Raw genomic sequence first — 14,942 nt, forward strand, 5'->3', positions numbered from 1 at the left:
TCTCTGAGGTCTGGGATGACTCTCTTGGGGTTGTGGTAGGGTTTGTCCCATCTCCCTGCAGAAATGAACTGTCTGTGCGCTGATGACCACAAGCCTCCATCTCTCTGACCCTCTCATTTCAATCCCACAGCTGGTGTGGGAGGCAGAGGCAATGCTTGCACTCAAACTTGGGATCAGATTCAGACTCTCCTCAGGCACCCCACTGCTGCTACCCCATTTCTTCCCCTTCTATAAAGTCTCCTGAACCCACCAAAAGCACCTCTGCCACCCCCTGCTTTGGGGTTTCTCCTTGTTCAGTCCAGTGTGGCTTTTTCTGCCTGACAACATCCCATCCCATCCCACCTCACCCCATCCCATCCCATCCCATGCTGAGTGCTTCACTGCCTTGGTACCACCAGGGTCATTGGGGAGGCCAGTTTGGAGGGGAATCATTAAGTCACTTGCCTTTGACGACTCAGGCAAACCAGATAAACCTATCAATGACCTCTTCCTGCTCAGAGATCTTGGGTTGTCTCTCCTGTTAGAAATAAACAGGCAAGCATTAGACTTGACGTCTTGCCTTCACAAGAAGTTGTTTTTAATCTGCTTTCCTGGGTAAATTTCAGTTCCCCCAAAGTCTCCTGGGAGCCCCTTGCAGTCTCACAGCTCTTCCACAGAAAGCAGAAGTGGCTGCCCCACTCCTTGGCCTCTTCCACCCGCTGCTGGATGTGCCCCCAAAATAAACAATGACAGAAATCCCCTTGTCCCTGAGAAGAGACTTCTTAGAACACGTCCAAAATTTTTGGAAAAGCAGTTAAAGTGGGTGGCATGCAGAGGATAAATTACGGTGCGGTGAGAGCCAAAGCCATGGACACTGGGCAGGGTGGCACAAAGCAGGACGGAGGAAGAGCCCTCACATAGCCACCATGCTCACTGCAAGGACAGTCCTGCTGCTTGTGCTGCTCCTCACCTTCTCCCTGCACCATGCTGCAGGTAAGGTACATCGTGGGCCACTGCTGCAGGTCAGGGCTTGGGGTCCCCACTGGGGACATCCCGTTGGGGAGGTCAGGGAAGAAACCCCAGCGGGGAGCGGGGATGGTGCTGCTGGCAGGAGGAGCAACCCCCTGGTTGGGGCAGGGCAGCATATCCCAGGGTGTAGGAATGGATGGAGAGGGTGCTGGGTGGCCTTAGCAAAGCCAGCCCTGGGGAGATGCTGCTGGAGCTTGGAGGAGACTCCGGCAGCTATTCCCCAGGTCTCAGCTGGCTAAGCAAGTCATTGGAGGCTGGGAGCATGTGCAGCTGTTTGGAGCCTCCCAAAACAACTTGCAAGTTGTGCCTCCACCTTGGGAACCCCCAAAAACCTCATCCCCAGACTGAGCACCCCAACCTCACCGTGCACTTTGGCAGCTGCAGCAATGTGGGCTGTGGGGTGCTGGGTCATATACCATTCCCCTCACCACTGCTGTCCACGTTTCCCAGTCCTGTGCTTGCTGCCATGAAGGGAAATGAATATCTGCTGTGGGATGTTATGGGAGCTGCTGAGAAGCTCCATGGCCTCTGTCCTGTGTTTGATATCCTGCAGTGTCATTATCTGGTGATGCAATTAGTTGCAAAATGCTGACAAGTCCGTTCACAAAATCTCTCCCTTCCCTTCACAGCCCACTTCACACCCATTGAATGCTGCAACAATTATGCGGAGAAAGCTGTCCGATACGTGCAGAGTTTCTATGAGACACCCAGTGACTGCTCCTTGCCTGCAGTTGTGTGAGTACCCCTGGGGTTTGCCTCCCACCTCTGGCATGGCTAGAGCAGCTTCCCCCATCCCGTCCTGCCCCGCAGACAGCCTGGTCCCAACTGGGAGTATGTTCCTTGGGGGGCTGTGGTAGGAAAGTAGCTCTGTGGGGTGGGCACAGGGAGAAAACAATTAGGTTTGGGTGCTTTCTGCTAATGCCAGTGGTCTGGGAAGACTCAGACATGCACTGCCAGCCCGAGGAGGGGATGAGCTTCTGGAGAGATGGTTCCAAGCCTCCATCCAGGATGGGGCTGCACACAGGGAGGGGAGAAGTAGTGCATGAGAAGGGAACAGCTCGCAGTTCATGTTTTCACTGTCTTTCCTTGCTTTCTCACTGCAGGATTGTGGCTGCCACTGGTGACAAGGTCTGCGCCAACCCCAAGAAGCCCTGGGTGAAGAGAGCCATGAGAAAACTTCAAAGGAAAAAATGAAATCCTCCTTCTACCATCCACAGTCTTACCTGCACATCCAGTCCTTGCATCTCCAGAGGGCGCAGACAGCACTCGTAGCACTTCTCCAAAGGGTCCTGTGGTGGTGGGCGCAGGGGGAGCCAGCCTGTACCCCGGTAGGACCGCATGTCACAGCAGCATGGAGCAGCCAGACACCAAGTCCCTCCTGTCGTTACTGCCCTGTCAGGATGTGCCCAGTGGAGCAAATATTTATAATAAAGACTCATTTCCACAAGCTGCTCTTTTGAGTTTTCCTGATTCTTCAGCGCAAGGAGCAGATCATTCAAGCCCAGGGCATGGTGAGAGTAAAAAAAAAACCCTTTGCCATGAGCATGTGTTTCTCCAGGCCTGGAGCAAACTGTGCCTGATCACAGCATGCTTCATTGGGAACATGATAGTGGGGCTAGGTCTTGACCCATAGGTGAGGTTACCTTTACCCATAGGTAAGGCTATACATCCTCACAGCATGCTCCCAGCGCCACGGGCTTTGCAGGCGCTCCAAAATTAGGTGGTTGGGAGTGGAGGGTTCAGGGAGAAGATACTGATCTGCCAAACCCTTAATACTTTGGTCAGCCTCCAGATATGCTGGTGGCTGCTGCAAAACAAGTGAGGGAGATGAAAAACAATGTCCACAGTGCCAGGAGGGTGAGTACACAACCCCCTTCAGCTGGGCAGCAGAAGAGGTGCCCCCACTGCAGACCCTCTGCAAGGCCGGGGAAGGGTGGAAGCAGCATGGGTTCCCAGGTCTGAACACTAGGCTGATGGTCCATCATTCCATGTGAGAGGTGCAAAGTGTACATGGGAATACCTCAGAAAGGTGAAAGCAAGAAATGTGGTGTCATGGACTGATCCTCAACCTAAAGCTTCATCAGTGTTTCATACTCATGATTAGAAAATAGGGCAGGGCTGTATTTTCTAGGATACTGAATGTAGGCAGGGGACAGGAAAAAACATCCCAAACGACATTTTTGCCCACGAATCATAAGCACCATGGGATGAAGCAGTGGTGGAAAGTTGAAGGAGAATCAGATTTTGGGGGACAAATGTCTCATGGATTGTGCTTGGCTGTTTATAGACATAAAATTCCAGGGTTACACCTTCACAGCACATTAACACCGAGGTATTGGGATATACCAATACCCGAGGGCTATGATGGCCATGCTGTCTTCTGAAAGAAAAAATGGATGTGCATGTAGCCATACAAGGTGATAAGCTCGTAGTTAGACACCCCCAGTCTGCATTTCAGAGACTCTTTAAACGTTTTACTTTCTAAGCAGCCTTCCCCAATCATTCGAATTTGAGGGTTGCAAAGATTATTTCCCCCATTTTTTTTTAGGCCCACAACCAGAATATTACAAGTGGACAACACAATGCTCAAGGAGAAAAAACAATCTTGCTATGGCACACAGCTAATCCGGGAATTTTTGACCTGCAAAAAGAGCTGTGTTGACAAGATGTGAAAGGTGTTACAAGATGTTACTGCCAACAAGAGCTGAAAATGTTAAGGAAGAAAGACCAGAAGATCATCTAGGAATATTATGGCGATGACACATTGCACCCTCTATGAGAAAGGTGGTGATGAAAATGTGGGACAAATGCCATCTGCCCATACTACAGAGCAGCCCCTGATGAAAAAAAAATCCTTATTATTTTACTAGTCTCTATCCCTTCATTAACAAAATAAAACGACAACTGGGCATGCCAACATTATTCCTGAGGATTTTACCACCCCAATGGTCTGTTTTAGGTGACAGGGAATGGAGTTGCAGTGACGTTCAGGACTCATCCAGACCCCAGGGACCTCCTACTCAGGGACCACTCATGACCTGACAAGTGAGCTTCTGCCAGGTGGGAATGTTATTAAACTCGTGGCGTCAGGACCCAAGATGCAGGAGGTGGTCCATGAAAAAAGGCACCAACTGAAAATTTCCAGGGTCTGTCCTAGCCATCATGTGCCTTCTCCTATGCCGAGAAAATGGTATAGTGAAAATATATATAAGCATCAGCAGAAATATATATAGGTGCCGGCAGCTGCTGCATCATGAACTGCCCCTTAAATACCCTGTTATCAAAGCTGGGTAGGACTTACCCAAAAGTCTTAGCAATAATTGCTTGCTTCCCTCTAATAATTCTATGTGAGGCAACATGCCTGAGGCAAGAGCCTGCCCTGACCACCAAGGGACCCGCGTAACGACAGGGACATGCTTCTGCTAGCGTCTGCTCACCCCTGGATGAGGAAAACTCATCCTGGAGCCAGCTCATCTTTGTTGGGGAGAGCCCAGTTCCTTCCACCAAATGGTCCCAGGGCTGATGTCTCCCAAGTCGTGGGGCATCGCGGTGTTAACCACCCCACCGCCCTACCCAACAGCTGCCCATGGACAGGCAGCTCTGGACCCCATCCCATGTTGGAGGGGACACAAGCTGCCGCCTGAACCAGCTCTGCCGCTCGCCTTCCCCAGCACGCCAGTGAGCAGAGACTGACAAAGCACACGGCTCCACACTAGCTCTTGCACATGGATGTGTATTTTAATAAAAATAATTCTGTCAATATACAGCAGAACGTCGATTTCTTTACCATATTTCCAGTATATTTTCATAGGCTTTTTCTCAGTTAAAATCCCCCCCTCCCCTTTTTGAAGTTTTCATGCGAAGCATCAGATAACTTAATTCACAAATACTAAGCTTAGACTGAACCAATGTGCACAATTTGTGTAATGTCTATTTAGCTGATGTTGTACCAAAGAGGAAACCTCCCCGCCAAAGGCGATGAGAAGTCTGGAGTGGCAGAGGGAGATCTGCTCTGTTGCAGCCCAACAGTGGCTGTTCCTCCAGGGCTGGTTGGAAACCTGCAAAGACCTCACACCCCATGCTCCAGCGGAGCATTTCATACCTGAGTTTTGAGCAACCAGCAGAAGAGAGTTAACTGCGTGGTGGGCAGGTCCTGGGGCTTGCACTGCTTAACAGGTTGCATGCAAGAGCTTCAGGTGCTGGCAGCGTCCTTCTGCCTCCCCTGGCTGGAGAGCCATGAAGAGTGTGCACAGGTAGGACCGAGAGACAATCCCAATCAAATGCCTGTGCAGAGTTCTTGGTCTGGAAGAGTCACCACACTTGTATTTTTAAAATTTTCTTTAAAATCCTGATTATCCCCAGAGCTGCTGCAGCTTCTCCCTTCTCCAAGTTTGAGCTTGTGAGAAGCCCAGCCTGTGCTCCCTCCTGAGGGAAGGATGCAGACAAAACTCCCCTGAGCAAAGGGAGCCTGGACGAAAGTGGAGTGACCAGAGAAAAGGTGTCTGCCTGGCCAGGGGAAGTTCAACAAGGAGCAGAGGTCTGCATGGCCTCCAGGAATGTTTCTGCAGCGATGTGAGTGTAAATCCCACACGGGACGCAGCTTCTTGCGAGCAGGAGTTAAGCCTCCCTCTTGGAAATAAAACAGCTGACAGGACATGTGCTTCTCCAGCCTGGATGAACCCTTGGCTTGCCGGGCACTGCTACAGCTCAAGGCTGCAGGCTCTGAGCTCTGGTGTGGGATGCAGGGAGAGAGACAGACACGCCACATTCACTCATCCATTACTTGCCACCTCTTGTCACAGGGAAGGATCGTGGAGAGCAGCTACTGCCTCCTCTGGAAGAGGCCTCCAGGGTCTCAACCACTCCCCTTTTCTCCCCAAATCTGCTGTAGCTCCCCTCACACATACCCCGCCAATACTTCCTCCAGGTCTCTGACCTACACAGCACATGGGACATGGCTCACAGCCAGCTTTTGGCCCTGAGTAAGAGCTGCTGCACTCAGTTCCCTCCATCACTCATTCTTCTGGGGCAGAAGGGTCCCAGCAACAACACAGCACATGTGCCCTGTCACATCCCCCTCCAGCCCTTTTGCTGAAACATCTAGGGACAGAGATGCACAGTTGGAGTCCTAACACCAACTCTCTACAGGAGACCTACTCCCCTCCAGATCCACCACTCAGGCTGCTCTAACACAGGGAGGGTTTGAAGGAAGTTGCTCCTTCTGCAAAAGGGACTCTGGGGTGGACCAGGACCACCTTTCCAAGGAACGTGTTCCTTCTCTCATGCTGTGAGCAGGTCCACATGGCCTCATTGTGCCCAGGACTGAAGCGTGATGGACCTCTCCACTTGCTACCCTGTTGAAGACTTGCACACTGCCTCTTCATGGAAAGAGCTTCCCAATACCACGTTGTGCACCATGTAGCTTCATGGCATTTACACACTGCTACATAGCCTGGCTGTCATGGTTCACCACCTCAATCAACCCCATGACAGCAGAAGGAACTCTGAAACTTGCACCTAAGCAACATGTGCTATGTGAGTATTAAGGTACCAAAGCACAGCAGCATCAGAACAATCCAACAAGGTTTGCTTTGCTGGAGGAGATGGTTCATCATGCCTGATGCCTGGGGAGGAAAATGATAAATTCAATCCCCGGAGCTAGTTACACCAGCACTGCTTGTTCCAGTTGTTCAAGGGAGCCTCAAGAACAAAGCTATTTAAAGAATGGTAAAGATGCCTTAATAAGATTACGTGAAAAATAAGGACACAGCTTGAGGACAGGTAGAGAGGTCACTGTAAAAAAACAGAAGGAATACGGAAGCAGATGGGAAAATCCTAGGTGTACACAACCACAAGGAACGATACTCCCGAAGGGGCCCATTCTCCACACCAGTCACAGCTGCATCTCCTGGTGTCCGAATCAGGTTGGCAGCAGCATGGTGAGCACCACCAGGATGTTGGAAATAGAAACAGGCTATAGCACCAACAACCACACATCTTCCATCCCAAAGCAATGAGCTACAATTCTGGTACACATGGGGGGCTGGAGGGCAGGGAGAGCAGCCACTGGACAACCTCCCCCAACAGCTGGATGCTGCGTACCCAGTGCTTTACTCCGGAGCTCCCTCTCCATTCTGCTGGCCACACACAAAGGCTTAATTTCTAATCAGACTCAAAAAGAACGGCAGAAGTGCTACAGCCAGCCCAGCTGCAGGCTGACAGGATCCCATATGGTGACAAAAAGGGATTGTCCCACACGGATCCGCCCCTTTAGAACAGCACAGCAGAAGCAAGCCCAGGAAGAGCAGCTGGAGTTGCTATGTCCATGCTCGACAAACGTATTATTGGTACAGGCCACAGAGCTGACCCTGGTCCCAGAGCAGCTCCTGCAGCACCAAACACTGCAGATACCACTTCTGGTGGTCACACAGGTGGGAGGATACTCGGACTGTGAGAGGCAAAGGAGCAAGGGAGACCTGGTAGCAGTGAGAGGTTTCCCCAAAACAAGCTGTCTGTGAGAGCACATCTAAGGATGCATGGGAAATAGACTGCTGCACTCCATGCTCACAGGAGAGCTTGACTGAGAGCTCACTCAACCCTGTAAGTCTTGAATCAGCTTTTGTTAAACACTGCTAGGATAGGATCACAGAGCAGCAAGAAGAATCATCTGGAACAAGATGGTTCCAAAAGGAACAAGAGGAACAAGATTTGGCTCCCCTGGTACAGGAGAGAGGTCCACAAACTGGAACACATCCAGCAGAGGCCACTAAGATGGTCAGAGGCTGGAGTGCAAGGTGTATGAGGTGGATACACCTCCCAGAAACACTATTCCAGCTACTCCAATGCCTCCAACTCCTGAATCAATCCCTCATCTTACTCTGAAGTACTCCCATGTTACTGTTGATGTGACTGCTCTCACTCACTGCTGGTGGGGACAGCATGAACCCTTGTCCATGGTAAGTAAAGCCTGGTGATGGAATTCAGCTCCGTGAAGCGCTCTCTGCAGAACCACTGAAGGACACTTTAACCAAGACTCCAGGTCTGGAGTTCCCAAAATGTTAACAGGCAGGGCACTGGGCTCAAAATCAAAGCCTATGATGTGCAGGGCTGCAGTTCACCGCCCTTGAAAGCAGGTTTACACCAGGTGCCTGTGAAATGTTATCCTTCTGAGAGGCCCTTGCTGCAACGCTGAGTTTGAGGAGGGCAGGTAGAGTGGTTGGTGTCCAGAGTACACAGCTGGAAGGTGCTGCCCCGTGTTGCTTACAGAACTTTGGTGGTGACACTGGACTGATCAGTTGATAGCCAAGACCCTATGATTGTGGAGACATGGCAGAGCTGGAAGAGGTTTAGTTGTTACAGCTGCAGCATTTCACAGGTCCTGGGAAGGATGCCACAGCTAGAAAGCCTCTCTTGGGGCTGCATGGTGAGAAATCTTGCCTGTGACCAGTGTCTGGCTGTGGTTTGGAAAACCTTCTAGGACCACAACAATTCAAACCAAGTCTCAGCTGACATGAACTGAGCAGCCAAGGACACTCCAAGACCAAGAGGCTTTGAAAAGTAACCTGGGAAATCTCATCTAGGAATCAGTGGTAGGTTGAAGCCTGTACCTCCACCACACACCGCAAACGCATTTCTCTTCCCCACAATGAGTCACGACCATGTTAGTCAGAATCTGAGCACAACAAACAGAAACCACTAGTGAAACCGCAAGAACACCTCAAATGAAAAAAACCAAGCAACAAGTATGGGACAGATATGTCACAGCAGAAAAGCCTTTGCACTCCCCAAAACACAGAATCAGGACACCAGGTACAAGAGCTGGTGAGTGCAAGAAATGGACTACTGCCACTATGTAATGCACATTGTCAGGGGCAGGAAGAGTGACTCAGCCCTGCTACTTGCAATTAATCATCATTACAAGTGTGGCCTCTCAGCACTAACCTTGACACAACAGCAAGATGGTTTCTACCACAGGGACAGTCTCCATGAGAAGCCAGAGAGACCATCCCATCATGCAGTTCTTGGCACCAGAATAACCAGGTATCTAGGAGCATCTCTTGGTTTTTTTTGTAGTGAAAGGGAAACCCAAACAAAAAAAAAAAGCTCTAGGATAGTCAGCACAGCTTTGCTGAGAGACCAAGTGGGGCATTAATATGACACATGACAAAAAGACTTGGCTTAAAGGAACCACAAAGAGAAGGAACAAAGAAAACTCAGAAAGAGATAAAGATGGTGCTGCTACAAAGGTGAAAGACAGGTCTGACTGCAGCCAGACAGCGGCAAGCTAAACGGTGACCAAGAGCAGAGGAAGTCGCCAAATGTGAAAGGCAAAGCCAGGTAGTGGAGTATTTCCAACTAAGTACCCACAATCAGCCCACCAGTGTGCCCCAAGCCTGGGTCTAGGAAATGGAGAGCCTGCAGAATAATCTCTCACCAGGGCAAGTTCATACGGTGCCTCAGGTTCAGCAACAGCACTGAGGCACAATGGGCAGCCTGGCAGGTCCAGCATCAGAGGCTCCAGAAAGAAAGCCTACCCACTGACTTGAAGTGTCTCTGCAATTGCAGTGAGGTAAGGACTGCAGGCTGGGGTAATATCCATCACTAGGACAACAAGCAGAGTTGAAAATCACTAGATGAGCTTTCAGGCACATGAGCTGTTCCCCAGAACTGAAACAGAACTCCCAGATTTGCAAGTTAAATTATTCTGCTCAGTGCAGGCCTCTGCTTCTGTCTGCCCAGAAGAAAGGCTTTGGTACACAGAGGTCCCTCTGCTTTTTTCAACTATACAAGTTGATCTAATAAAAATATCTCCTCCATCTCTAAAGCTCATGTTGCCTGAAATTTTTTTCACATTTTCTTAGACCACCACAGCTCTAGCACTGCTTCAAAACCTTCACCAAAAGGTAGCGATAGGCATTCCCAACCACCTCTAACACCATCTGCACATTCACTGCTGCAGTCATCTTCTGCAGTGCAGGGGACACCTGCCCCCCTGCTCTGCCTTGATTTCAGACCTCATGTTTCAGCTGCAAACCAAGCCTGCAAATGCAGCAAATCCTTAAAGCTCTGGGCTACTGCACAGAGGTCACACACCACCTTCCTTTCTTTAGTGGCACACAAGCTCTCTTGCTGCTTGAAGCCCTGCCACAGGCTAACCTCCATTTTAAGGGCAAACTTCAACACAATCTGTTCACCTTTCATTGAGCCTCCAAAAAAAAAAAAAAAATTCAAGAACAGCAGTAAAATACGTGTTGGGTCTGAGCTCCCCTGGGTCCTCCTCAGAGCTACTGACCTAAATTTGGTGCAGAATTAAAATTCCTCCCTTGCAGCCAGACTGAACCTGAACTCTCCTAACAGTATACCAGAGGATGCAAAGCATGCGGTCCTGCTACATGGCCTCACCAGTTCGAAGTACATGCTCAGAAGCATTTACAGGCAGATGGTTTGAATGCCAAAAGCTTAGCAGCACTTGAGTCCCTGGGCCTGATACATACTGTAGCAGTGACACATTAGTCCATCTTACTTGGAGGTTATTTACCCACAGATCCTTGCTGGTTGCTTTTTATATAGTTTTTTTATATAATTTGATATAATTTTCTTAGTAATCCTTAAAGAAACATTGCTGCTCCCTTCTGACTGGCTCAGACCTCACAAAGCTAGTACTGACCCTAACCCACAACCTGATCTTGGTATGTGCAACCTGCAAGGGTGAGCACAGTTCACACTAGTGTTCTCAAGACACTTCCAAAATTTAGAAGTGTTCATTTAAATAGGTGTTACATGGAGGGGTCAGTAAATACTATTATTATTGACTCTTAGTAACAGAGCCCCCCTATATGGAGAAAAAGGGGGATTTGTGATTTAAGATAAAAACTGACAGTCCAACCAGGCAGCACCCATGGATGTTTCTTGCTGGCTAACATGACCCACTTCTACCAATACAGTGGTAGATGACTTCACATTCGTCAGTCCTGTCCCTCTAGCTGCTGTGAGAGCTGGAACTACCTATCTCAGGGCTGTGAGATGCTTCTAGAGTGCAGCCACAAACATAGGCAATGTCAATTCTTCTACTCTTCCCACTCACAAAGACAAGCATTTGAGAGCCTTGTGCTCTTGGAGAGGCATGCACTGTGAAGGACCAAGCTCCTGTAATTCCCATCATTAGTGTGCAACAGGACCTACCTCACCAGGTCTCCTGCGAGGCTGTATGATGTGTACGGCTGGGACCAAGTCTGTGGGCAATAAATACATCAATGACTTTGTGGAGGTGGAAGAGACCTTTTTAATAAACAGGATTCAAATAAAATAAAATAAAAAAATCCCTCTGAACTGCCACTGTGAGAAGAGTTCAGATAGCTAGCACAGAAGATGATGCGGTATGTGCACGATGGAGGGGAAAAGGGAAGAAAACAAGCTGTCACCAACTTGATGAGCTTCCTCAGTAAATCAGCAGAAACCAGCTCAGCTCATGGATCCATAAGAAACAACTCAAATCAAAACAAAGAGAAATCCCTATATCGGAAGGCGCTACATCAGAATAACCAGTGAAACACTGAGTGCTGCTGAAGCCGCAGCAATGGCAGGGAGACAAATAAGATCTGCCAGTCGTTCCTGGGGTCAGGAATAGGCGCACAGTGAGGGACTCACTCAATCCTTTCACAGGCAGTGTGTGTGTGTGTGCTAGAGGGGGTGTTGGTGGCAGGGAGGTCAGGCTATCGAACGAGGTGGTGGTGTAGAGTGGCAGCAACGGAGGGTGAAGGGCACCACTCAACGATGTCAACTCCATCTTGCTCTGGTGGCTAGTGCAAATAGTCGTCTACTCTGGCAAAGGAGCAGGAGCCCAAGCCCACACGAGCCATGAGCCGCAAACACTCCGAGGCCTGGCCCAGGGCAAGCATCAGCGGGGGCTGCTTTGGCAGGTTCTGAGATTCTGTGGGGGCAAAAAAAGAAATCTGTTTAGAAGAGGCATCCTGGCTGCATGCTGGCTCACCTGCACTTGGGTCCCACTCAGTCCCACCTGGGCACCAAGCCCGGCATCCCTGGCAGAAGGCACTGGCTCTGGAAGGAAGCTACTCCTGAGTAATGCTGGCATCTGCACCACTGCTCCTCCACACACCTGACCACCTATGACATGTCCCACGTGGGGCAACAGCTCAACAGGGCCTTTGAGAAAGTGCTGCTGTGGTGGCCAGAGCAAGAAAAAGGCAGTGGAGTTCCTGCTGCCTCAGTATCTGCCAGAAAACCCTCAAAGCATGAGAGATCAAAGCATGGAAGAACAAGAAAAGGCAGGAGAATTTGGCACCAAGTGAGAGGCAACCTCTCCATCTCTCCCACTTGTGCAAGTCCACACAGTAGCCCAAGCTCTAGACAAACTCACTCACTGGTCACTGCTTCTTTTCAACTTCATGTTTGCTATGTATGCAAGAGGGAATCCTCAGCTGGGCTAGACAAGGTGTCTTGCGACCTGTGTGACAAAGCATGTCCAGACACCATCTTTCATGTCTCCCTGGTGACACTCCTCAGCAGCTTGTCTGTGCTCCTCAAGCACTGGACAAACAATGGCTGAACTGAGCCACCCTGCTGGACACCTGCCCATGCTGGTTGTTAGGGGAAGGGACTCTCCTTCCCAAACCATGTAATTTCTGTTCCTTTACTCAGACAGAACAGGAGCCCTCAGGGGTTTGTCCATCAAGCTGTTCCTTCCCCCAGAAGATAATCTCTAAATCCCCTTCTGGTACACTCAACGTGAGGTGCACAGACCCACTAGGAAATACATCTGGGCACATGAGCTCGACTGTGCACAGGAGTCAAGCATGGGTTTCCAAGAGAGAGAAGCTGTCCAGCAGACAGTGTTTGGCCAGCTGTGGATGGACTGAGCTAACCCACACTGGGAAGTGTCCTGTGAAGTTACCTGAGCAATGGCACAGCATGTGCAGGGTATGGTGACAGGACCAAGTGCCCTGCCTAGAATGAAACAATCCTTTTCTTGCAGACTGGTGGCAGGCCATAACCTCATTATCACTATACCCACTTCTCCACCATGGGATTTTCTGTAGCTGAAGATGCCAGGAGGGTCAGCAACAACATTGGCAACTCACTGACTGCAAGCACAAGACTTCCATCAGGGAAAGCTACTGCATTTACTACACCAGGTTCAAGACAGGAGAGTAAATGACAACAAGCTGTTGGGCCAAAGAACATGCTTGTTTAAGGAAAATGGAAGAGCAGGCACAAACATTCAGCTCTGAGGACACAGAGGAGGGCAAGAGACTCCTCATACCTGGATCCAGCCATGACCCATCCTGCTGACAGAAAGAGCAAAGCTCATCAGAAAGAGGGGAGCTGTCTTGCTAGCTGAAGAAAACCAACTTATAACCAGATCTCTGCACAGAGCAGGGTCCTCTCAGCACAGTTATGACCAGAAGGGAAAGAGCAACAGGGCTGGACCATTACCACAGCCCCAATTTCAACAGTGGACTGCAGGCAGTCAGGCTCTCTGTGCTCTAGCAGGCATAGCACACGATGGGAACATGCAGAGGCAATGCTCAAAGGGAAGACAGACCCATTTAACTCTTTATGTCCAACATGAGCTCAAAGGTAACTGGATTTATGGCCCCCTCTGCTTTAGAGCCAACACTACGGAAACTGGCTTCACTTAAGAGCTGCTGTAACAGAGCAACTGCATTGTCTACTAGAAAGTAGGATGATGCCAGGACAAAACTCTGCCAACCCAAACAGCATGGAAAAGAGACTTGTTAATGCCAGTGAACTGATTCAGGTGGGTTCAGAGCAAGAAGAAAGAGGGGTGGGAAATGCAAAGACATCTTGGCTTCCTCAGTAAGCAAGGGAAGAAAATCCCAAGGAGCACCCTTAGAAGCAGCACTGAGGAAGACCCAAGGAAGGGAGCCAAAAGAAGATCAGATCAGGAGGATCCATTCTCTGCAGGCTTCCCTTTTGCCTCCCTTCCGGCATCACTGTTCTGTCAGTCCCCAGCAACAGAAAGAGAGGCAAAAGCTAAACACAAGTATTTCTGAACTTTTCCTACCACTCACAGGCTTGCCTGCCACAGGACAGCCCTTGAGAGCAGGTATGCCCAGTGGGTAGCACTCACACAGGAACCAGGCCTTACCCAATATAGCACTATTAAGAGCAGCACACACAGGTTCCCTCTGGATTGGGTCCAGCTGTTGACCAACGGGGCAGTTCCAAGGGTCTGAGTAAGCTAACAAGCTAAATGCGTCCTGTGTGAGAGAACAGAAAGGCATAGTAAGGTCATGCATGGTTGCAAACACACAGGAAAACCGCCAAGTCCATCAGCTGGGGCACCTCCTGCCATTGCCAAGGTGACAGGTGCCTACCTCCTGAAAAGAAATGGCCCTTTTCTTCTTGGCAGCAAGGGACCACACTGGGCCATCAAGATACTGGATTAAAGAGGGTGCCCCCTCCACCTGGCAGGGGAGCCAGCACGGGAAGGCACGTAGAGTGTCACCTGGAGAGAAGAAGAGCGAAGGCGGGCAGGAGCTGTCTGTGTCTCTCCTGTGCCGAGAACTGGGTCTAGATGCTGTGTTCACTGAGTTTTGACCTCTGATCCCCATGCAGGCCCCCTCTTCCTCACCAGGTGCAGAAGTGGGGGCCACCCAGAGCTCTGCAAGAGAACCCACATCCCCAGTCCTGGCCCAGAGAACTGCTGCGATGCAGCACAAGGCCCAGGCTTACCTGAAGCATCTTTTTGTGCATTGTGTTCTTCCCATATTCTCTGCAAAGCTGCTCACTCAGCATCTGCAGCTCCCGTCCAAACTGGATCATTCGCTCCGTGGCAGCATGGTTCCCTCCACAGAGCTGCCTCTGGGGGCAGCTGTCTTCTAGAGGGAAGGCATTGGAGAAGTAACAATCGTCTCTCATTCCCCACCATTGCCCACTCTGTGTCATGCTAC

The 14,942-nt window shown here is 50.1% G+C and overlaps 3 protein-coding genes across 7 annotated transcripts in view; 2 read left to right on the plus strand and 1 right to left on the minus strand.

Annotated features, from left to right (window-relative positions):
• The window catches only part of RSPRY1 (ring finger and SPRY domain containing 1), a 281,438-nt gene that overhangs the window by 88,048 nt on the left and 178,448 nt on the right, over positions 1 to 14,942 (plus strand). The window lies entirely within an intron of this gene.
• Positions 906 to 2,202, plus strand: LOC104035013 (C-C motif chemokine 3-like). Its single transcript, XM_009488199.1, has 3 exons — positions 906 to 972; positions 1,638 to 1,743; positions 2,112 to 2,202. The coding sequence occupies exons 1-3, from the start codon at positions 906 to 908 to the stop codon at positions 2,200 to 2,202; spliced, it is 264 nt and encodes an 87-aa protein (XP_009486474.1).
• Positions 10,437 to 14,942, minus strand: part of RANBP10 (RAN binding protein 10) — an 81,358-nt gene continuing 76,852 nt past the window's right edge. For 2 of the 3 annotated variants that reach the window (XM_075715889.1, XM_075715891.1), the window contains 3 exons: positions 14,725 to 14,870; positions 14,138 to 14,249; positions 10,437 to 11,938 (listed from right to left, as the gene is read on the minus strand). In XM_075715889.1, the coding sequence (XP_075572004.1) occupies positions 11,808 to 11,938; positions 14,138 to 14,249; positions 14,725 to 14,870 (389 nt within the window). In that variant the 3' untranslated portion in view covers positions 10,437 to 11,807. The remainder of the gene's footprint in view (positions 11,939 to 14,137; positions 14,250 to 14,724; positions 14,871 to 14,942) is intronic. The other variant, XM_075715890.1, reaches the window with a different exon arrangement.

The sequence above is a fragment of the Pelecanus crispus genome, chromosome 8 (assembly GCF_030463565.1).
Source record: "Pelecanus crispus isolate bPelCri1 chromosome 8, bPelCri1.pri, whole genome shotgun sequence".
Taxonomy (NCBI): Eukaryota; Metazoa; Chordata; class Aves; order Pelecaniformes; family Pelecanidae; genus Pelecanus; species Pelecanus crispus.

Excerpts from the sequence above, each read along its gene's own strand:
- LOC104035013 (XM_009488199.1), top strand. The coding sequence starts at position 906 with ATGCTCACTGCAAGGACAGTCCTGCTGCTTGTGCTGCTCCTCACCTTC. Across the intron at positions 973-1,637 it reads CTCCCTGCACCATGCTGCAG|CCCACTTCACACCCATTGAA; the intron begins GTAAGGTACATC and ends TTCCCTTCACAG. Across the intron at positions 1,744-2,111 it reads TGCTCCTTGCCTGCAGTTGT|GATTGTGGCTGCCACTGGTG; the intron begins GTGAGTACCCCT and ends TTCTCACTGCAG.